Source organism: Pan troglodytes, chromosome 1 (assembly GCF_028858775.2).
Source record: "Pan troglodytes isolate AG18354 chromosome 1, NHGRI_mPanTro3-v2.0_pri, whole genome shotgun sequence".
NCBI lineage: Eukaryota > Metazoa > Chordata > Mammalia > Primates > Hominidae > Pan > Pan troglodytes.
In genome coordinates this window covers 153,964,074-153,988,836 of record NC_072398.2, presented here as the reverse complement: position 1 = coordinate 153,988,836, position 24,763 = coordinate 153,964,074, and the positions used below count along the sequence as shown (strand labels likewise).

Genomic DNA, 24,763 nt, shown 5'->3' with positions numbered 1-24,763 from the left:
TGGTCAAAAAAGTGGGAGGTTCTACTATGTATCATCCAAACCATGGTTTAGGGACTTGGTCTCCTTCTGTTCTTTGGCTCTGTCACATTCAATGTGTGGCTTCCAATGTTACTGTGCCATGTGTATCAAGGTGTCAGAAAGGGAAAGAGAGTGGAGAAGACAGTTGCTTCTGAAGTTTTCCAATGACCTCTGCTCCTGTTCCATTAGGAGGCACAGGGCTCTCCCTAGAGGCATGGGGACTAGAAATGAAGTCCCTGACTGGGCAGCCACTTCCATCTGTGACTCCATACTGTGGAAGGGAAGCATGAATTTTGGTGGAAAGTTAGTCATCACCATCATACCTGAGTGAGGAAAGAAAAACATATTTACCCTTCAGCAGTAACTTTTCAAAGTAGTCTGGCACCTCATTTTGAAGCCTGGTTGAGAAATGAGTTTTACGAGCAAATGAGGCTTAAAACAACATAAGCACAGTCCCGTTTAGCACCAAATCTTATTTGTCTAAATTATTGTTGAAGGTTCCAAATTGATTTTATACTTTCCTACCTAAGTGAACAAAACTTAATTTAAGCTTTTCTTGATGACTTAGGATCACCATTATGAATGTCATTTATGGGAATGCAGTGTGTTGTATACCAGCAGCTTTTGAGTGGTGTGAAAATGTTAGTTCCTGGGCTGAATGCCTCCTGAATTCTAGGCTGTTCCATTAAGTCTCTTCGTTAACCTCTTTGGTCCCTTAGAATTTTTACAGTCACTGTGTTTTCTCAATACCTCCAATTTCTATGTTTCTCTGCTTTCTGATTTCTCCTGCCATTTTTATTATTTACTAACCCATTCATGTAGGTTTTCTTTTTTCTTCTTTAAGACTCCCCAATCCTCTTTTCTTTCCAGTCCTTTCACTGATTTTGTTTTGCATATTATGGTGGAAAGAGCAGGCACACATGTGGGAGTGGCTTTGGCCTCAGCACTGACACTAGCTGTGCTGCAGAAGCTATGACCTTGAGCAATTTAACCCCTGAGCCCCTGTTTCCTCAATATAAACTAAGGTGGTAATATGGATCTCACAGGCTTACATTGGGGTTAACTGAGATGCTAGTAATAGTATAAAAATTCATCTGTAAAAATTGATCGTCATTATGACTGTTATTTTGGCAGTTGGACCTGGTTTTTATTGTCATCGTCAATAGAAGTAGAAAGAGTCCATGGGACTCCAGGGAGTTGGAATCCAGACATGAACAGAGGAATAGCTAGAATACTCGAGACATCTCTATGGAGTGGACAGCTGAAGCCATGAGTCAGGCTCCTGAAAGTCTCCAAGAGGTTATAGATCTACTAATGTGCTTAAGCAGAATCTCAAGAAAGGTCTAATATAAATGGATGAAGCCATAAGAGGAATATCAAGAAAAGAAGACTAGATAAAAATATTCCCTGTTTCTAAGAAAAGAAGAAGTTTTCTAAACCTTGAAACTCTTTTAAGCTATCAATCCTATCTGCCACCATCCACTCCCAGCCTTCTTGAAGGAGCAGGGGGGCCTCCATCTCTTCTTGCCAGGAATCTGCTTCTTGTATTTTACAATTCCTTGCCAAATCTGGGCAGAGTCAGTGGAGTGAAGGCAGTTGTGTCTGGGCAGTCTGCCTAAGAGATTCCATTACATAAACAGTAGGTGCTTAATAACTTGCATTGTGCACATAAAAGGGAAAAAGAAGAAAATGTGATTTTTCACTGCTACAGAGTAAACCATTCTGTGGCCCCAGAGGATGCATCATGTTTAGCAAGATTAAAGCAGGTGGCAAAGTCCCTCCCCAGTGGGTACATCACAGCTAATGTCCATCAATGGTTAGCAAATGAGTAGATGGTGCCTTTGTCAATAATCCTGTTTCTACCCTCATGCTTTATTTATTTAACTAATGGCTGCCTAGCTGGTAGCTCATCAAGATGGTGTTTACTGAGCTTGGCAAAGTGAAAAATTATGATTTTGTTTACTCATGTGTTTCCAGCTGGGGTGCTGAGTTGTTATCCAGGCAGCTGATGACCGTTCTTCCACTCTCAGAGCCCCTAACACAGGCAGTTCAGTAAACAAACCATCAGCTTGAGAACCAGAGCATCAACACTGCCACAATCTGGTTATTTGCTACTTTGCAGTCGTCAGTGTCCAGAACCTCAAATGATGACTCATTCTGGAACCTCCCTTATACTTAGATAATAAAACAAATAGAAGTCAGGTTAAGTGTAATTGGTTTAGTTTGAGCTATTCAGTTGTTTATGAGAAAAATGAGTATTTGCTCCAAATTAAATATTTGATTTGGGATAGATTTGTCTCTTGCTCTATACTCAAGCATGTAAAAATAGAATGGAAACCCAAACAGAAAACCTGGGAGAGACTATCACTCTGGAATGGTTCTCATACATGCACTAACTAATTTAGTTATTTGTACAGCAAATATATAGTGAGTACATACTGTGTATTAGGTCCTGGGGATATTGTGGTGACTTAAACCCAACATAAACATGAACCTAGTTATTCAGAACCTTGCAACTTTGTAGGAAAGAGAGACATTGAATCAGTGATTGTCAATATGATGAGAATTATAAAGGGAGAAACAGGGTGCTACAGTAGTCTTGGAGTTTAGGGAAGAATCCTCGAGAAAGTGATGCTTTGAATGGGAGATGAAGGAGTTCCAAAAATCATAGACAGCGAAAGGCAGAGAGGGTAAGCTTAAATATTATTATTATCTCAGTTAAGTCACAAAATAACTCTGCGAGGTCGGTATTATTGCTCCAGTTTACAATTGAGGAGACTTGGGTTCCAGGGGAAGCACGTGCAAAGACCTGAGACCAGACTTTATGAATAGTGCCACTTGGAGCTACAAGGTCGAGCAAAGGCAGTGTGGCTGGAGTAGAGAGGAACCATGAGAGGCATGAGATACAGAGGGACTTGCCAAGGAGTTCCTAATTAAAAGTGCATTTTAGAAAGCCACTCTGGCTGGTATGGAGAATGGATTGAGGTGGATGTAGGAGGACTGGCTTTGAGGCATGGCAGTGATTGGGTGAAAAAGATAGTGAGTTGAACCAGGGGTGGAGTCAGGGGAAGCAACCTGCAGGAAGATAGAAATGATTAACGTCAACAGACACACAGGAGGTTGGGTCAGCAGGGTCAGTGAGTGGTTGGATATGAGGGGAGAGGCACTGACAGGTTATTCCACATGGCTCTCTTTATATCTGTAACAATTGAGCCGTAATAATACTAATAGCTACTCCTTACTGAGTGTCTACCATAGTCATTTTATAGATGAGAAAACTGAGACTGAGAGTAGGGAAGTACCTACCAATAGATGACTGAACTGAGATCTGAGCCCCAGCCTGACTCCCAAGCCAGTGCTCTCTCCACTCTAACACTACATTTATGATTCTGGTCAATTCGATATTTTTCTCATTTGGTTGACTGAAACCTCAGATTTTTCCCCCAATTTAATTCAGCTATATATACGACTCCAAGTTCTCATAATTCTTTTGCATTTGACCATTAATTCTCAGTTATCTTCCAGATTTCGAGCCATGCTATGTTTATCTTCAGGCCATTTCAAACAGCAGAGGCCAGAGAAGCCAGTTTTGTGGAGTCGGGCTTGTCAGGCCACATTAAATATCACCTCACTCTAATGAAAATGCAGGTTTTTGTTTGTTCTAATGAGCGCAGGGGGCCTTTATGTCCAATCTCTTCCTAGAGGAAGTAATTGCATACGAGTGACCTTTGAAGGAAATCACATCAGGGAGTTATTTGAAGGCACTGAGGTGAGCCAGTGCGTAACATCAACCAATGTACTAGCATTTCAGAAAAGAAACAAATAGGCTTGTCCCACTGACAACTCATCCATGCCCACTTTGGACAGAGGAAAATCATCTACTGCTTGCTGAGAAAGTGAGGCACTGAGGCACAGAGATTTCTTTAACTATTTCTTGAACACCTGCTGTATGCCATGCACTGTGCAGAATCGCTGCCTCATGGCACTCCTGTTTTAGTGGCAGGGAACAGACAATACAGAAATTTTTAAGTTTAAATCATTAAAGATTTTGATAATTACCATGAAGGAAACAAATGGGATCATGAGAGGTGGTGAACTGTACCTCAACTTCCTCATCTAGTTAAAAAGGAGAGAATGGTGGAACTTGCCTCTTGGGGCTGTCTTCAGGACTAGGTTAGATAACGTATGTATTGGGCTCGGAAGAGGTCCTGGCACATTAGTTGAACACTTAGTCAGTGTTATGTGGGGTTAACATCGTTGTTATAGAATAAGTGGGGGAGGCAGTCAGGAAGGGCCTCCTGGAGGAGGTAACATTTAAGCTGAGACCTGAGCGATGAGGAGCCAAGCTTATGAACAACTGGGAAAGCAAAGGCTGGAGACCAGAGAAGGAATGCTTACTGTTTCCCAGGAACAGAAAGGAGAGGGAAATTAGCCGGGCCGGAGAATAGAGAGTAGAGTGGGGAGTGAAATGAGTGAGGGCCATGAGGCAGACAAGATTCCAACCAGGTAATTAACTCAGTTTTACTCTATAAGCAGGGGAAGGGAGTGGTGTGAGCTATGCTTTGAAACCCCACTCTGGCAGCTGCGCAGAGAATGACCTGAAAGGTGAAAGCTGCAAGACAAAGGAGGAGAACTGCAAAGTCGAGGCACTGGTGGGAGGGTGTTAGGCAGAGGGTAGCGACCTTGTTGGTGGCAAAGTATTAGTTTCTTAGGGCTACCAGAATAAATTATCACAAATCGGCTGTGTAAAAACCACAGAAATTTACTCTCTCACAGTTCTGGAGGTTAAAAGTCTGAAATCAAGGTGTTGGCACAGCCTTGTTCCCCCTGCAAGCTCTAGGGAATGATACTTCCTTGCATCTTCCAGCTTCTGGTGGTTGCCAGCGAATCCTCCGTGTTCCTCACCTACTAGATGCATCACCCCAATCTCTGCCTCTGTCATCACGTGGTGCTCTCCCTGTGTATCTCTGTGTTTTGTGTCTCTTCTTATAACTTCACCGGTGACTGGACTGAGAGCCTGCCCTCATCCAGTATGACCTCACCCTGACTTACATCTCAATTACATCTGCAAAACCTCTGTTTCTAGATAAGATCATATTCACAGGTACCAGAGAGTAGGGCTTCAACATAGCTTTTGAGGGAAGCAGAAAACCCACAACAGCAAGATGAGTCCTGACTGTCCCACCTCTAAGGGGATGTGCTGGCTTGAAAGTAGCCCCCCATGGCCCAGCTTCTGGGGTAAGCAAAACTGCCAGCCATGCACAAAGGCATTCAGCATCTTTCCTGTAATTGGGGGTTGAAATGCTGTATAGCGATTCCCAGTTGCTTATTCCAAATAAGCAGGCAGGTGGTGCAGAGGAAGGCAGCCTGCAGAGTGAGGGCAGCATGTCAAACAAGGGATGTTCCTTCTTATTTGTCTGTTTCCTTAAAACCACTTACACTTCTAGGTTGCAACTTAAGTGTACTATTATTTAAGGATTCCTTTTCGGTGAGTACCCAGTGACTTTGAACAGTCTATGGATACAGGTGGATTTTCTTGGATTTTTAGAAGTAAGGAGACTTGGGGTTCATCCCAGATGCTACCTTTCGTGTATGGTTTTGAACAAATCCCATAGCCCCCTGAGCTTCCACTTCTTCTGTAAAATGAGGATGCTGACCCAGCCCAGTGGTTCTTAACCTTGAGGATGAATCAGAAGCACTGGAGGGCTTGGGAAAACACAGATTGCTGGGCCCCATCATGGAGCATCTGATTCAGAAGGTCTAGGGCAGTGCCTGAATATTCACATTTCTGGCAAGTTCCTAGACTGTGTTGTTGCTGCTGGCCTGGGAACCACACTGTGAGAATTACTGGCCTATATCATCTCTGAGATTTCTGCAACAATATTATTCCATAAGTCTATGAAACTCATTTTAATGTAAATGACTAGATGAAGTGAATTTTCTAACCTTAGCTAGCAAAATTTGGATCCCATATAAAAATATGTCCCAGCTACTGCTCACTCTGTTTTTCACTTTGGGTTTACCTCTCTAGACTTAAGGGTGTTGTACAGAGAATAGAAAGAGAGAGGGGCCATTTAAACAACACCCTTAAGTATAGAGAGGTACCCAAATTTTGCTAGCTAAGACTAGAAAATTCACTTCATCTCCTGTGGCTAGTGGGGCCTCCACATACAAGGCTCCCAGAGAAGTCAGCTGAATGTTGGCTTGGAGCCCAATAGAATCACTTAGCTTTGGTGGCACTTATTTAGGGTGGAGGGTGGGGCATAGTAGATGCAATTGAAAGCCTGAGAATAATGGCATAAATAAGCCCATGAAAAGATGTTCATCATTAGTCACTTGGAAAATGCAAATCAAAAGCACAGTGAGGTACTTCTTTTCACCCATTAGAATAATCAAAAGAGACAGTACTAAGTGATGACAAGGATGTAGAGAAATTGGAACTAGTGGGTGGGAATATAAAATGGTGTAGCCACTTTGGAAAGTAGTTTAGCAGTTTTTCAAAATGTTAAACAAAATTGTCATATGACCCAGTAATTCCCCTGCTAGACTTCCATTCAAGAAAAAAAATGAAAACATATGTCCACATAAAAATTTGTATGTGAATGTTTATAATACCATTATTCACAATAACCAAAAAATGGAGACAAATCCAATGTACATCGAATGATGACTGAATAAACAAAATGTGGTATGGACAAAAATAATCAAAGTACTGACACATGCTAGATACATATGTATATATGTACAAGATGACGCTGAATTTTGATGAACCTCAAAATTACTATGCTAAGTGAAAGAAACAAGACACAAAAGACTATATATTTTATTGTTCCATTTATGTGAAATGTCCAGAAAAGGCCAATCTTTAGAGATAAAAAGTAGATTAGTGGTTGCCTAGGGCTGGACATGGAAGGGACAGTGACTATAAATGGACATGAGATTTCTTTTCAGGATGATGGAAATGTTCTAAAATTAGGTCATGCTGATGGTTGCCCAACTCTCTAAATATACAAAAAAATTATTTTTAATTCATGTTTTAAATTGAGGGATTTTATGGTTTGCAAATTAATCTCAATAAAGCTGTTAAAAATAATTTTACAAATAGAATGGAATTAAATAAAAAAAACTAATGGGATTTCCTGCACCTCCCTCTGAAGGTCATTTAGTGCTGAAGGTGGTTATGACATATGCAGATTCCAAATACTGGGCTTTAGAAAATATTATCCTAGTTACCCAGTCAGAAAAGATCAGGAACTGCTTACTGGAAGAATGGGGACACTTAAAACACAATAAACACATCTATTTCACACTCCTTATGTGCCAGACACTGTGGTTAAGTGCTTTACATGGCTTATCATTCACTTATTCTTTGCAAAGTATATTTGTTGAACACCTTCTATGTGCTGGGCACTGTCCTTGGTGCTGAAGATACTGTGTGAATAACACAAAGTCCCTCCTTTCGGGGAGCTTAAACATGTAGATGTACAAATACTATTTTAAGATTATTTTAGGTAGTGATACATGAATTTAAACAAAAACCTGGATGATGAGAGGTAGTTACAGTAGGTGGGAAAGGGAACAGTTTAGATTGAGTGGTCAAGGAAAGCCTCCCTGGGGAGGCGGTCTGAGGTAACACGTGGAAAAGTCATCATGCAGACATGAGGAGAAGAGTGGCTTGGGTGGGAGGAATTGCTAACATGAAGTATATCAGACAGCAAGCAGTAGAGAAATGACAGTGTAAGCAAGGGAGAGTTCTGTACAGGATGATGCTGAAAGGATACACAAGGATAGAAGCTGCAGATCTTGAGAGCCATGACACAGAGCTCAGTTTAAAGTTTGGCTTTTCATGGAATAGTATACAGCCATGAAAAATGAAATCATGTCCTTTGTAACAACAATATGGATACAGCTGGAGGCCATTATCCAAAGTGAATTAGTGCAAGAACAGAAAACCAGATGCCACATGTTCTTACTTATAAGTGGGAACTAAGCATTGGGTGTTCATGGACATACAGATGGCAAAATAGACACTGGAGACTACTAGAGTGGGGAAGGAGTGATGGGGCAAGAGTTGAAAAAACTATTGAGTACTATCCTCACTACCTTGGTGATGGGATCATTCATGCCTCAAAACTCAGTATCACACAATATACCCATGTAACAAATCTGCATGTGTACCCCTGCATCTAAAATAAAAGTTAAAATTATAAAAATAAATATAAAAATAAAGTTTGGCTTCTTATTCCAAAAGCAATAAGAAGCAAATAGTAAGATCTAAGCAGGTGAGTGACATAATTTGATTTACATATTAAAGGGGACCCTAGGATCTACATAGGAACAGAAATATAAAAGATAGAATAAAAGAAGTGAACTTAAGAGCTAAGAGTGCTGCAGGAACTACAAGACAATGGTGGCTTAGATGAAGATGGTGGCAGCAGGGATGGTGAGAAGTGGTAGGATCTGGGGCATATGTAGTAGGATAGACCCAACAGGATTGTCTGAGTTGTAAAGGGCAGAGAAAAAGAGGTATCAAGAAAGATCCTTGAATTTGGGCTTGAGCACCTGGGTAGAAGGTGCACCATTACTTGAGATGGCAAAACTTCCCTTTGGGTTTGGCTTTACTATCTTTGTGTCATAGATGAAAAATGGGGCTCAGAAAAGCTAAGCAACTTTGCTTCAAATTACCTTTCTAATGAGTAGAAGAAGCAGAGTCAAAGTCAGTGACTCAAAAAACTTATCTTCTAAACTGCTCAGTACTGCCTTCTGCCCACGGATTTCTTGCATCCTTAGCCAGCCAGTAGATGGAAATCAGATGAGGTGGCATTCACTGGGTGGAGACAGAAAGATTTCTTGGCAGTGAAGGCTGGTGGGTGGGCTTGTCATAGAACAAAAAAGAAAGGAACAGCTTGGAAGAGTAACATTTTTCTAGTGAATCACATTAAATAATCAGCATGGCTTATACCCAGTGTCAGCCTGAACTGAGATTGACAGCTAATAAAAGCACAGTAATTACAGGAAAACATCAGATTGGAAAGTACAGAGATTCTTGAAACACCTGAAGCCATTTAATATGTCTTATGTTTGCTCCAGACTAACAGGCAGCTCCCAGAGCAAGACCGGTCTCATTACTGAGCTAATGGACATTATGCTCTGAGGTACTCTTCCCTCTGCCAAATATATCAGAATTTTAAAAACGGAAGCCTGATATTGCCATGCTGCAAATGTTTACAAGGACATCGCTGAGTGTTTTAGGTGTCAAGTTTAATTTCAGTTGGCCTGGCCTATTCTCTTAAGGAAGGCTCCAGAGCAGTCAGCCAGGTCACAGGGAGAATTCCTTCTGCTCTTGCTCTTCAGGCTGTGACAGAAATCAGACCTTGATTCCCTGAGCACGCTTCCCAAGAAGGGATTGCTCCTGTCACCACAGCCCAAAGGAGTTAGTTGTGATGAAAGTTGTCATGCTTCGCTATTCCATTATTTTAGGTATGTTTGGGGGTTTTGTTGGTGATGGTGCTGGTTTTTGTTGTTGTTGCTGGGGGCGGGCGGGGGTGACAGAAGGAGAAACTCATTCACACATTCTAAAATATTCATGAGTCCTCCTCTAAATTGCAGATAGTATCTTAGATTCTGGGATGATGGCAAATACTTAAAATTACCAAAGCACAAAAGAGACAGCAAAAATAAAATGGTAAGATCTGAGTGTGCATTCACATGTGTGTGTGTGTGTCTGCACACTCCCTCTAGAGACCCCGCCCACCTGCCTCCCACTGGCTCCTGTACAGCATGCTGGCTTCTGGGGGCCTGGGCTGTAGCTCTGAGCATCAGCAGCCTGGAGAACAGTCACTCTTCCATGTGCTGTGCATTTTCCTGGGCATTTTTCACCTCACAACAGCTCTAATGACCTTGGCATCAAGCTCTTACTGGGGATTAATAACTGGCTGGGCTTAATGGTCCTTACTGTGTCCCGGGCCATTTTCCCAGCCAGCCATTAATTCCAGGCAGTGCCCTGGACTCTGGTCATTATGGTTCCCTGGGCTGAGAGGCTGCCCAGTGGCAAATGGCCACAGCCTCCTCTGCAGACAGAGGTTTCCACAGCCTACCACCCTTTCTCTTTGTGGCATCTTTAGCAAGGCCTGGGGTTTACAGCCAAATAATTGGTTATGGCATCACATTATGTCTACTTTGTATGTGGCAGCAGGTAGGTTCTCAGAGGATAGATAAGGCAGGGGGTTGGGTTTCATTCACTCATTTATTCATCCATCTATTCAGTATTAATTAAATGATTTTTCTTATGAGTCAGGATGGAAGAGAGACTACTAAGCTAGGAGTGAACTAAGATAGATGCCTATGTTTCCTAAGAAGGAACGGAGTGTTTCACCAAATGAGGCTTTACGGAAAATGTTCCAAAGAATTGGGGAGGCTGAACACTATGAGGAAAAAGTCAGAGAGAAGGCCTTGCTCAGCGGAGAGCCCGCTGGAGCCACCTCCCCTCTTGTGTCTTCGGCAGTACATCGTCTCCCAGGCCGATGGGCAGAGATTCAAGTTCACCTCCGTGTGTTCCACTTAGTGACTCATCAACCCAGCATCTGAATGCTTAAGGGAAGAACATGTAAATATTGCATCAGGAATCTTGACTCACCAAGGCATGAATATTTCCACCCATATCATTAAGACACTAAAGGTTATAATGGTACTGAGAGTGTGGGAGCATGCTTCTCTCAGAGGACTGTACCAAATCATGAGGAACAGGGTCACACAATTTGTACAATTTTTTGCCATTCTGCCTCCTAAGATATCATCAGTCCCCCTGAATACAAGAAACAGACTTCATTTCGTCCTTTGGAAGTGGGTCAGCCTTTAGTACATGCTCTTCTCAGCTGCTGGAATTGTAACATTATGTTTAGAACAGCTATTGTCATTTTATTGGCACGCCTTACCAAAAGCACCTAAGGCATACTTCAGACTTCGATCTTTTTTGCATTGTTTGATGCATCTGCACAACTCAAAGAACGAGTGTTAGTGTCTGACGTAATCAATACCAGAGCTCAGATTTCTCAGGTAGCAGAAATCAAGAGGGTGGCTTTTGGGGACTGGGTCAACCTGGCATGTTCTAGTGGTGCCCACTAATCACAGAGGGTCAATATGGCAAGGTCAGGAAACTTGGCCTTCTCGGAAAGAGTGTTCAGCTGGCCTTCTCTGGGCAAAGAGAAAGAGAGAGCGCCAGGTCCTTGGAAGGCCCCTAAGGCGATGTGTTTCACCTGCCAGCCAGTCTCTGTTCTGAGAATCAAAGCAGAATAATTAATTAAAGGGAAAGACATGCTACTGGGACCTTTCTTCAGAATGTTTTCCCTAGTAATAATGACTACAATAAAATTACAGATCCAACCGGAAAATTCAGGATAATTCTAGGTGAGCGTGATGAGAAAAAGCAGCTTCCCATGGCCTTAGGGTCCACTGGGATGAACTTACAAAGTAACCTTATTAAGCAAATGTGCTGAGTTACACAGAACCTCAGGGGTGTATTAAGTCCTCAGTGAAGGTCTTTAGAATGAATGAACAAATCAATGTTGTCTGGCCACAAGTATTTAGTGTCAAAGTCAGTCCTGCCATGCTCCACCATCAACCCTCTGTCAACTCTTTGCAGTCAGCTGTGGTCTCTACTTCCTCAATCCGACCACGATCACACTCTTGTCACTTCTGTTCAGCTGAGACTATTTTGGCCGAAGTCATCAAATCCAAAGCACATTTCCCAAGTCTTGTTTTACTTGTCCTATGACACTGTTGACTACTTGCTCCTTTTTAAAATTGTCTCTTCTGCTGGTTTCCATTACATAATCCTTTCCTGGTTGTTCTCTCACCTCTCTGGCTCTTCTGGATAGGCTTAAATGTTCCCTCATCTTTGGTCCCATGGTCCCTTGTGCCTAATTGCATTATAGCGCTTACAGCACAGTTCTGTCATGGTTTGTCTGGGGGCACCCTCAACGTGGACTGTTTGCTCTTTTATTGTGTTATTAAGGTTGGCGCAAAAGTAATTGTGGTTTTGGCCATTACTTTTAATGGCAATTAGTTTTGCGCTAACCTAATATCTGTAGCACCAGGTTCAGTGCCTGGTACGTAATAGGAATTTCACCATTGAATAAATTATCATGGAACTCTTCCCTCTTCATCATTTATGTATGGGATGTGCAAGTAAAATAAGGGAAAGGAAAGTTAAGCATTTCCTCCATTTTTTGGCCACTGAAATTGCCTCTCATCCCAACAGTTCGCCCAGGGATTCAGGACTCCTTACTCCAGATTTCAGTAGTTTTCTGAGGGGAATAGGGGCCACTTTCTGGACATCTGGAATGTGGCACTTCCTAAAGAAGGTTTGGTCTCAACCACATTTCAGCATCATGTACTTAATGTTCTAGTTAGATGAATCTATTTCAAATGATCCTCCAAGGAATGGAGGTCTTTGGTAGAAGATTCTTGTCACTTTACTGCATCCACTGAGCCCAGTGCCCTCAGAGTGGTAACAACACTACTGATTAAAAAATAGCATCACTGAGTTTCTAAGAGGCAAGAAAGAGGCAATGAGGTAAGAAAACATCCCATAACACTGATTCTGCTTATTCTACTGCACTGTGTTGGCATCATGGTGAATCCCTTTGTCTCTGCAGTCAGGTTTCTTGGGTTCAAATTTCAACACTGCCACCGCCTTACAGTGTGATCTTGAGCAAACTGCTTCATTTTTCTACCCTTCAATATTCTCATTTGTAAAATGGGAGTGATAATATACTATCTTAGAGTATTATTTGAAAGATTAATGGAATTATATTTATAAAAAATCAGAACAGTGCCTAACACAGTTGTGGCTGAAAAGCACTCAGTAAATATTAACTGACTGGCCAGTTTTCCTTTGTGCCCCCCAGCTTTGCTGTGCTCTCCACAGCCCCTTACTCCGACTTCAGCAGAGCCTCCTCTCCTTATACTGTGTCACACTGTATTGTCCTCCTTTACTGATCACTGTCCCTCACTAAAGTGTAAGCTTTCAAGGCTATTTGCCCCATTTTTGCATTCTGACTGCCTAGCACAGTGCCTGTCATGTAAGAGTAATTAGATGTTGGGGGAATTATGAGAATTTGCAATGGTAGAACCTCCATTTCATAAGCCCTGCATCAATTATAAACCCTAAGTGTTCAGTGCTGATATCGTGAGTACTTATTGTACAATTACTTTATGGACCCCTGCATTCTCTTCTAAATGGGTGATAGGAACCCTGGACAAGAGCAAAAGGCTCCGCACTGACCAATAATCCTAATAGCACCTAACATTTAGTGAATGATCACTATGACAATCCTATGCTAAAGGTTCAACCGTATGCAGTTGCTATTTTTGCAGGCCAAATATTGGCAGTTTCAAAGGGCTCAATCGAATACGGTATCTATCTTAATTATTTTTTATTCTACCGTAGTAGAATGAGGTTTTAACCTCAGTTAGAGATGAGAAAACTGAGACTTGTGGAGGTTAGTGTCTTACCAAGGTCCCACAGCTAGTAGGTGGTGGAAGCAAGGCTGGGCCCATCCTGCTACATCCCAGAGCTGATGCTTTGAGGCACCACAAGGCGAGGGAAGTTGGCTGCCCTCGGGTGCTCTCAGTGTAGTTCTGAAGACACAGCCATGTCTCAAGAAACTCCCAAAATAAACACAAAACTGAATATATGCAGTACTAAGTTGGATTCAATTTCCTGAGACAGTACAGGAAGCCAGCGTGTCCTGTTCAAAGTTATCAGAGAAGAAGCGCATAGACTCTGGAAAAAATCTAACAATGCAACATCCCTTCAGAACATCTTGTTATTTTCTTGTACATTTGCTGGCCTTGGCCTCAGGCCCTAATTACATTATCTTCAAACAGCAACTAGAAATATTGCTCATTAAACATGAACATGGGAATGTTTAATTTGTTAGGACGTAGGTGTTTTGAAAGCAAATCATTGGTTCAGGGCATTGAACTGAGTGCTGCCATTGGAGTTGTCTTTGGTGAACACCATGTCCTGGCCAGAACTTTGCCATGATGCGTGTTCACTGCAGATGAGAGAAGGACCTAGGCCCTGCAATTCCTAGCTGGGGTCTGTGGCTCTGAGCTTGACGCTTTCTTTATGTTTATGAAAATGGGACAACTCAGTTTCTCTCCCTCATCCGTTAAAATAGAAGAAGCAATCCTAATGTCACTTCAAAATTATGGCCTCTAAGGGGTTACAATCAGCATGTCATTTCCCATATGATGCTTAGATGATGTTTATTTAGTACAAACATATTTGTACAGCATCCAAGAATTTTAATCAAGGTTTAACTTTCAATAAGGTGAGTTAAGAGCATCACAACTAGTGTCACAGCAATTTGCAGGACAGTCTTTGCTTCAACTTGGGAGTAACTTTGGACTCAAAAATACCTAGTTTTGAAAGCCAGAAGCACAACTTTATTACTGGCTAGGAATAAAGGGCAACTTTGGACAAATTTTTAACATCTCTATGCTTAAGTATCTTCATCTGTAAAATGACCACGAGAGAAACCTTGCTGGGTTGATGTGTCGATTTGGTTATTTAATATCAGTAAAGCCCTTAGTTCAGTGTTTGACAGGTCAGTGCTAGCTCCCTTTTGCTCTTGTCCATTGTTCCCTGTCACCCATTTAGAAGAGAACGCAAGGGTCCATAAAGTAATAGCAGAAGGGATATACTCTGACATGATGGGGAGGAGAGAAGAGATGGGTGCCCTTCTTCAAAGGCAGGGAAGTAGCCTGCTGGTGCTGAGTGAGGGTTAAGCCCTTTGCCCCTGACAGTGTCCTTCTCCCCCTGCCTTCCAGCCCCTGAAAATGCACTGCAGGGACTGTGCCCTGGTGACCAGCTCAGGGCATCTGCTGCACAGTCGGCAAGGCTCCCAGATTGACCAGACAGAGTGTGTCATCCGCATGAATGACGCCCCCACACGCGGCTATGGGCGTGACGTGGGCAATCGCACCAGCCTGAGGGTCATCGCGCATTCCAGCATCCAGAGGATCCTCCGCAACCGCCATGACCTGCTCAACGTGAGCCAGGGCACCGTGTTCATCTTCTGGGGCCCCAGCAGCTACATGCGGCGGGACGGCAAGGGCCAGGTCTACAACAACCTGCATCTCCTGAGCCAGGTGCTGCCCCGGCTGAAGGCCTTCATGATTACTCGCCACAAGATGCTGCAGTTTGATGAGCTCTTCAAGCAGGAGACTGGCAAAGACAGGTACAAAGGCACAGGGAAGAAGATGCAGGGGAGGGTGAGGATAAGTCATCACTGGCTGACTCATCCAAAGCAAAGCTTTTGCTACAGGCTTTTGTTGTGGGCTCCACTGCTCATGTCATTGCTAGAGTTCACTTGTAGGGTCCTCTGCGTGACTGGGCTTCTCAAGCTGACTTTACAAGACAAAGTGAAAAGAAGCATGGAGATCATTATATGGATATTTCAGGGCCTTATTTTTGAGGAAGAGGCTACACAGCTCCTGGCCTTCATTGGTTAAAAGTGCAGTATAACAGCTTTATTGCATTTCATTTTACTTGCATAAACCCTCACCAAAAAAAAGTATATGGGTTTATTTTTTCCCATTCAAAGGCAAACATTTATTTAGTCAACCAATATTTCTTGAGTGCCCACTACTTGCTCATCACTGTGCTTGGCCCTGGGGAAACAGTCAAACACAAGTATATAAAGTCTTGGACACTTACCAAGTAGTAGCCAGTGCACTGAGGGTCTTGAGAGGGAAGAAAATGGTGCTGTAGATGTGCCATGGGCCCTAGCCCATGGAAACCCAAACTGTTAGCTACAACTCCATATTAAGACACGAAATCAATGTAGTGAGGCACTGAAAGATTTTTTTTCTAAAGTAATGGGAAGAATGGGATAAAATGGAACAGAGTAGAATAGAAAAGACATTATCAGCATTCATCCCACACAGTAAGTTAGGTAAGGTATTGTTTCATGAAACTTTTATTTCGGTTTGATAGAGATGGAGATAGATGGATAGGGATTTCTTCTCAAAGTGATGAAAATGTTCTGAAATTAGTGGTGATGGTTGCACAATCCTGTGAATATAAAATAAATATCACTGAATTACACACTTTAGAAAATGAAATTAAAACTGTGTCTGTGTGTCTCAATCATGATGTAAAAATGTATTTTTCACTATAGGTTGAAAGATCTGGAAATTACTGGTCTGGGAGATAAGGAAAATGCTTTCTCAAAAAGATGTACATAAGCTGAGACCCAGGGCAATAAGTCTTGGATAAAGTAAAGGACCTGGGGAGTGGGAGGGAGAAACCTCCCTGGAGGTCCAGGGAATCAGGTGTGAGAGAACATGCAGTGGGTTGGAGAAAAGGCCCCTGTGGCTGCAGTCAGGAGAACTAGGGGGTGGGGGTGACACAAGGTGAAGAAGAGAGGTGAAAAGATGTCAGCTGGACAAATCTAGGTGAAGAAAGGACAATGAAGAATCAAGGGCCACTAGAGAGTACAGCTCTGGGTTGGAACTCTGGCTCTGTCACTCTCTAGTTGTGAGGGCCTGGACAAGTTATCTAACCTTTTAGAGACTCAGTGACCTTACGTGTGAAAAGGGAATAGTGACTACTAATCTCTGGATGGACTGGTCTAATAATCAAATTGCCTCATTTCCTTGATTCTAAAACCTGTACTTTTATACGTTTATGATGTAATTTACCCCTCTTACAAAAACTGTTACTGAGTCAATTGCTTATCTTTAAACTAAAGGAGAGCCAGACTTAGTGGTGCATGCCTATAATCCCAGCTACTTGAGAGGCTGAGGCAAGAGGATGGCTTGAGCCCAGGAGTTCAAATCCAGTGTGAGCAACATAGCAAGACCCCATCTCATAAAAATTGTTTTAAATAAAGTGATATGATAAATGCAATAAAGAATATAAAGTAATAAATCCATTCTTTGGCTAGCAGCTCATTATTAGAGAATAGTCTCAAAGAAAGACTTAAGTCCAGTGCCCCCAAATTCTTTGTGTGGAAGAGCTAGATAGCTTTTAAATCCTAGAAACCTTGTGACTAGTCAAGGACTGCACCAGGCAGGAGGCATGGGTCTGGTGGAGGAAGGAGGAAGAGCTGGCTGTTGGCACTGTGGCCTTCCTCCCTGGAAGGCCCAGCAGACCCCATGGGCAGCCCAGCCAGCAGATCACATTGGGGATTCTGATCATCATCTCCAGCTGCCACAAAATCCAGTCACGCATTGACCTTTGCAACTCACAGATAAGAGAGACTGTCACTCAGTTGAATGAGTTATTTAATCAAGAAAACATTTTATAGGGAATCAAGAAGGAGGGGAATTATTTAGTTTCATTTTTTACTTGTTGGAAAATTTGAAATAAGTAGAAACCATCTCAATAGAAAACACTTTTCTCTTTTTAGTTTAATGGTTGATTGCTAAATAAGTATTCCTAAAACACTGCCGCAATGTTAGCTATTTAGTATAATTAAACATTGTTCTGGACTCCTTGAGAAATCATTTTAAGCTGATAAGTTAGATACTAAGTCATCATACCCTTTGGCCACTCAGGATCTTTAGGAACCCATCTCACAGCAAGGCATATCCTGCTCACTAAATTCACTAAATTCTGGCCAATGAGAAGCTTTTTCTCACCAGGTCTTTCTTCCTGGTCGTCCTGGCTGGTACGGAGGGAGCCAAAGCTTTGTGGAGTGGCTGGTGGGACTCTTTCCACAGACATCCATCTGCCAGGGTCCACGTAGTCCCTACTCAGGGGAATCACACTTATGAATGTGGAGGATGCCAGAGTACACTGCTGCTTCCAGAAACTTTGTGCCTCTTGCCTTCGGGAAACAGTCTTAAAGAAGCCAATACTCTATTGACTTAATATTCTTTACCTGTAGCCTGCTCCAAGCTAAAAGAAACAAGTCAGAAATGGCCATTCAGGACAAAACTATTTCTGTAAATTAAAACCTAAAACATTTAGGGTGTAATGGTATTTCTCAATGTATGCTTTTCTTCAAACCCAACAAAACAGTAGCATATGATACATAAAGTGCAGAATATCTAACTTGCAGATCTCATGATCAGGACTTTCCTTTTGGGTGAATATTTTGAAGAAATAGGGTCATTTAATAGATTGTGATTGATAGAAGTTTCACCCTCCTTAAAAGTGGAGAAAAAAGTGGCTCAGGAACAATCTGCAATTAAGAAGCATGACAAATGACTTAGATGGCCAAGTGGTATTCTTTGATATTAAAAAGTAACTGTACTTGAAAATAACTTTATAATTGAATAAGGGTGCATTAGGAAAATATGATTCAGAACCAATATTATAGTAATTAGATAAAGGAAGCATAAATGAAATAACTGCAGGAAGAATATTTCCATAGAGATTATAAATGAGATTCTGGTGGAGCAGAAAGGCCCTTAATTGTAATTTAGTGTGCACTATAGAATTATCAGCTCAGTGTGTTACTTCATCATATAAAAGAATATCTGATAATTTTCCCTAATAAGCACATGACAGCTCTTCATATTCTTTCATTACAGCTGATTAAGTGTAAAAACAGTAGATATTCCTTTGTTAGAAAAAGAGTTCAACAAAGAGTTTTAGAAAGACAGCACAAAGTGTTGCATTTCTATAGCACGTGACCCCAGAAGGCTGTTATTTAGGAAGTCTGGGGAATTTTAAGTGTCACTTTAAAGAACTCTTCACTTTACTTTCTTTCGTCCTCTACCTTGCATTCTTTTCCCCATTTTACCCACAAAGCCTTTTCCTGTGCAGCCACATCCTCCTGTATTCAGGCTGTGGTTTACAATCTCTACTACATCACATAAAACAGAACCAGAGTTATGGGAGAGTTTCTGCCCTTGGAGAAAGCCCCCTTTGGTGTGTCCAATAGCTCTAAAAGCAGAGGGGATATAAGTGTGATTCCCAGATTAGGCTCCTGAAGCTGTGTGTGAGCTGTCATCCTCTTCCTGGGTTCCACATCCTCCCAGTTATTCACTCACCCAGATTAGGTCTAGAACACATGGCCAGTGCATTGTCGCGGCCCATAGGTGAAAACAGCTTCTAACTTAAGGGAAGCCACTTCCTCTTCTTACCCTTTGCCATTCAGTCAGCTCTTCTCCATTCCAGCTCCTTCAGTCTCAAAGGTCTTATGAATATATAGCCTTAGTGAGAAAGAAGGAAAATCATTAATACCTATGTAGGCTGAAGGCTTCTGAATTTCATAATTCCTGCCCTGACTACTGATGGCAGTCCCTACACAGCCCCCAGTAGCAGAGTGTTGGAAGAATTTTCTTCATGGTTGCTAAAAAGCACCAAAAAGAATGGTGAAATTATTTACCTTGATTGCTCAACCTAGCAACTAAAAGAGGAGGAAGAGATGTCAACGTATCAACATACCAAACTTGGTGCTTTTCATGCATGCTTGTTTATTTAGCTCTCAAATAGCCCAGGGGACAGAGATTCCTATGCCTCCTTTATAGATAAGAAATGAAGGGCCAAAGATCAACAATAACTTGCCTCAGTTCATCCAGCTGGTTATGATAGAAACAGGTAACATTCAGCCCATGTTATTCCCATCTTTAGGAGCTTTTAAATATGCTTTCTGGGATGTTACTAGGTCAAAATACAATGGAATAGGGGAATGAATGAGCAAAGGGCTTAAGAAATAGAAAGTTGAAGACATGATCCCCAGGGATAACTAAGCCACCCATGCTGTCAGGTATTGGACAAAATGAAGGACTCCTTAAAAATGTCCTCTCTCTATTTTTTTTTCTTTTTTGGTCCTTATATGAAATGAAAATAATGATGCAAACTGATAGACAGAAGGTTTTCCTTCTTCTCAAGGATGGGTGCTACACAGTGCAAGTAGAAAAGCCTTCCTGCAACCTCTGTTATTCACATCACAAATGATGCTATGGCTGGGCAAAGTCAGACAGTCTGACCTTGGGGATAAGGTGTTTGAAACTGGCTAATGAGGCATGCCGTAAGTACTGAAGGAAAAGTAAAAGCAGCAACCCCCGAAGAATTGAAATTAATATCCACAGTAGTGTAGCATGGTAGGCTGAGTCATTCTCACAGGGTCAAATTAGACCTTGGTGTTATGTCTCCGCAGTTATCCTAAGGTGTAGCATATGGTAGAAGCTCATTACAGATGTCTGAATGGGAAAATTAATGAATGGTGGGGTGCACCAGTTCATTCCTTAAATTTTGTCAGTTTTTGGTCTCCTAGTAAAAATTTTCTGATATGTAAAATGAAGCAAATGTTCAGTTAAATATAAGCATTCCTGTGGCTCTTTTCCTGTGGTCATTAGCCCATACCCAAATGAGTGTACCCTTCTTACGGAAAGATATTCAATCAAGATGTTGGTGTTAGTCTACTTGAAGGCAAGCTTTCACCCTAAGTTCAGTCAATCAACCAATTGACTAATAGATAGATAAATACATGTGCATGTTTATTTATATTTAATAAGTTACTCATTATCTAGCCTGTTTGGGGAACAAGGAGAATTTCTAGTTACTCAAGTGTTCTCGTTAAGAAAGAGTTGTTAAACGGGGGCTGTCATAAGAAATTGAGTTGTGGTAACATACACTTAGACATTTAAACACTGATCATCATCTTTGATGATGCAGAAGTCCCTTGAGCATCTTTCATTGTCACAAATTCAACATGAGCATTAACATCAATTATGATTGTACTGTGGAATATGGTAATGTTAGTAAGAGATGTCAATTTGGTAAAGTTCCAGATGTTTACCAAATGGAGGAGAGAGGGAGAGACTCTTGTTTATAGTTAGCCTTACTCCAGGAAAGAATTAAAGATGGTAGTGGGTATAATGGTTACTTTACCAGCTTGCAGACTTAATTATTGTTCCTTCCAGGAAGATATCCAACACTTGGCTCAGCACTGGCTGGTTTACAATGACAATTGCACTGGAGCTCTGTGACAGGATCAATGTTTATGGCATGGTGCCCCCAGACTTCTGCAGGTAGGATTTATTCTGCAAGTGTAAATCATCAGCCGTGTTGTGCAGGATTTATAAATATCTGATTCTGAATATCAACCATGAAACATGTCTAACTGTCTTCTTGAAGCAATTAATTAGCATGTCCCAAGTTCTCATTCTAGAAACAACAAACAGCATTTAATTATGTTATATAAAATATTGAAAGTTTTTGTTTGTACTGCTGGAGAATAAATCCATCTTGTGGGCTCCATTTATCCTCTGAATATTTATCAGCCAGAAGTAATGCAATAATTGGCATAATATTAACGATGAACAAGCATTAAGAAATATTAGTTTTACTCTCATTTCAAAGGAATGTGATAATTTTTTAATGAATTAAAGAGAGCAATTCCTTTGACAGTGAGGTCTTTTTTCTAAAATTAAAATATTTCTCTGAGCCTCCTTCCCTTGCCACATCAGTGGCCTGGGCTTGCACTTCTAAGGCCAAAAGCACAGGCATAAATATTTTGAGGTGTCACTTTAAAGAGAACATGCATACATCTCTGTTGCCACCTTAACTTTCCTCCTGGCATGTGCCCAGGCAGAGTTCAGGGCATACCACAAATGCACTCAGCAATATTCAGGGCCTGATTTTTGGAAGCCTGCTTGAAAACTCACCTGTAATTTAAAATAGTGAGACCAGAAATTCCAGAAAGTACCCTAGTTTTTGGGAATGCCTGATGGCCTGCACATGGACTCAATCCTGATTTTCAAATGGCAAAAGCTGGGGTGGGGGACATTTAAAACTTGCTTTTTAAATTGTGTGCTTACTTATACTATCTGGTGTTTTATTTGTTTATTTTTTCTAACAATGTCTCGAAGGCCATGAGTCTTTAGGCAAAAGCTGCAATTTGGAGGTTTAAAGCAAAGATGAGAAACAGCATCTAATCATCCCATTAACATTTTACCACTTTTCTCTCTTTTTAACCCAAAGATCCAACACAGCAACAATACTAATTGATATGGAAGAGTCAGGCCGCAAAGGAGGAGAGAGAGGTACAGATAGAGCAGACCTTTGATGTAAGGTCAGGGTCAAAAATGCTGGGGCTAGGCTGCACAGGTGTAAAGCCTGGCCTGGTCACTTACCCACCTAGTATGACCTTGAACAAGTCACTTAGTGTCTCTAGGTCTCAGCTTCCTCATCCATAGACGTGGATGTGATAGTAATAGACTCTGCCTCAAAGGGCTGTAGGCAGAGTAAATAAGCTAATACATGTGAAATGCTTGGAACAGTGCCTAGTAAGTACATGGCAAGCACAAGGCAAGTTAGCTTGGATCCTCACCCAGTGCTGCCTCACTTAATTCACTGGCCCTCTGTCCCTGTTTAGCAATCTATACACAAAAAGTAAGTAGAATGGCATAAAAAGACAAACTGCCTCCTCAAACCAACAGGCTAACAGAGACAGTGAGAATGGCACTTATGGGCAGCAAAGAGCCATCAACGTTGATGGGTATACAGGAGATATAATTATGCAATATTGCCATTAGGATGCCAGAAAGAAAAAGCATGAATAAATTGAAATGTTAATGACTTCAAGTGTTCAAGGAAATATTCCATTTATTATGGAAAACAAATGAAAGGCAAGTTAACCTGTCATTTCTCCTACTCAGAGTTAGTTCATCATGACTTCATGTACGGTAGGATCGAAACAATTTATGGAAAATACTAACAAAGAAATTAAGATAATGTCAATGCATTACATATTGCCACTGGCTCTGAGTTTCTCTTCCTAAGCTATCATCCCCAAAGCTTTGATAGTTGTTTGCACAAGACGGTTTCAGCAAGAACTCTTCAAAAGGACCCCTACGCCCAAGTTCTGTCAGAGAAGTGAAGAGTGTCATCTGGAGGAAAGGTTCAGTGCTGGAGAGAGCATTCTGCTCAGTCATAAAGCCTGTTAAAGGAAGGGTAAGAAGGAAGACCAGGAGTAGCACAGATGGATTCTACAGTTCCATTCATCTGCATTTCCAGGACATGTTGACTGGACCACCAGGCATCCAGTTTCGACTTGTTGGGTCTTGAGGCTTGTTTTCCTTGTTTGTAAAATGGGGATAAGAAAATAAGAAGACGAACAAGCAGGTCATGGTGAGAATTAAATGAGATAATAGATGTAGAGTGTTGGATGCAGTTCCTAGCACACAGTATTCAGGAAAGAGTATCAATATCATTAATATTAATAAGATATGTAAAATAATTTATATTATTAATATTATCCCAAGCACTTGAGAGTTTCCCTGAAAGATACCAAGAATTCTGAGCAGGGGGCTGCTTCACAACTATAATCCCAGCACTTTGGGAGGCTGAGGCAAGCAAATTGCTTGAGCTCGGGAGTTCAAGACCAGCCTGGCCAACATGACGAAACCCTGTCTCTACAAAAAATACAAAAATTAGCCAGGCATGATAGTGTGCACCTGTAATCCCAGCTACTCGGGTGGCTGAGCATGAGAATCGCTTGAACCTGGGAGGCGGAGGATGCAGTGAGCCGAGATCATTCGACTGCCCTCCAGCCGGGGCGACAAAGTGAGGCTCTGTCTCAAAAAAAAAAAAAAAAAAAAAAACAATTTTAAGGGGGGCTTCAAAGACACAGCTTCTTGCCTCCTGGAGGCTTATAATAAGCCTTACCCATGCCAAAATATAAAGAACACAGCAAAGCCACTTACCATGTGACTATAAAAAGATGCAGCTTTTGCAATCTTCATCTAAGAGTTAAATGAGTCTGTAAACAGTACCTTCCTCACCACCAGAGAATGAAAAAGCAACTGGTAGGCTAGTCTGCTACTCATCTGACCATTCCCTCTTTTATCTTTATTTTGAAAGAAGCAGAGAACTATTTGGGGCTGAAAACATGGTACATGTATCATGAGCTCTATGGCTTAAGGAGGTAAGCTATCGCCAGGGCCAAAAATGGTTGTGGATGGTTTTGTGTGGTGGCAGAGCTCACATTGGCTGGGCCCATTGGAATATAGCCTCCCTGAGGGCAGAGTTCTGTGTGTTTACTTCAGTGTTGTAGACCTAGAACACAGGACAGTAGATATTTACTCTCCTGGCATATGGCAGATACTTCATAAATATCAAGGGAATGAATGGCTGTGTCCTCTACTCTCCGTAGTGCTATAGTAAAGGGTGTTGTATATGGATAAAAATAGCCATTTCTGCCTCTCAGAAACTCTGACTTTGAGAAAGTTACCTGACCTCACTGAGCCTTAGTGACTGATATTGGGCAAGCTACCTAATGCTCCATCTCAGAAGCCTTACCCACAAAATGGTGATGACAATTATCATATAAACTCTCTTGCATTGAGAGTCTATATGATAATTGCATGAAGTCATAGATGAGGAATGCTTAGCAAAGTCTCAGGGCCTGTTCAGTACACAGAAAGTTATGGGGTGAAGGGATTCACTGATCTGCAGTTGTGGATACTCATTGGCGCATTTTACAGAACTGGCATTATGTGGCCTTCAGCTCCTTGCAGGACATCTCATGGGCTGCTCAAAGTGTGCCTAGCCTTTCTACAGCTTCCCTAAGTTCCCAGTGTCTCACTGCAATGAAGAGCTAGCCACATGGAGCCAGATTTCAGCAGGCAAAAAGAGCCAACTCTTCAGTTTGGGCAAATTAACCATTTCAGACCATAAGACAAAATTAGTACCCTCAAAAAAGTCACTAACTAAATAAACCACAAGCCTTTTATTCATTCAGCTAACTCGTGTTGGGTACCAGGGAGGTAATCA

At 41.7% G+C, this 24,763-nt stretch overlaps 1 protein-coding gene across 5 annotated transcripts in view; it reads left to right on the top strand.

Moving 5' to 3' along the window:
- ST6GALNAC5 (ST6 N-acetylgalactosaminide alpha-2,6-sialyltransferase 5) overlaps positions 1–24,763 on the top strand; it is a 203,691-nt gene that overhangs the window by 165,496 nt on the left and 13,432 nt on the right. For 2 of the 5 annotated variants that reach the window (XM_054683215.1, NM_001037308.1), the window contains 2 exons: positions 14,857–15,266; positions 20,911–21,018. In XM_054683215.1, coding sequence (XP_054539190.1) covers positions 14,857–15,266; positions 20,911–21,018 — 518 coding nt within the window. Of the gene's footprint in view, positions 1–14,856; positions 15,267–19,876; positions 20,016–20,910; positions 21,019–24,763 lie in introns of those variants that run through there. The other 3 variants (XR_001717764.4, XM_063815382.1, XM_024347659.3) reach the window with 3 other exon arrangements.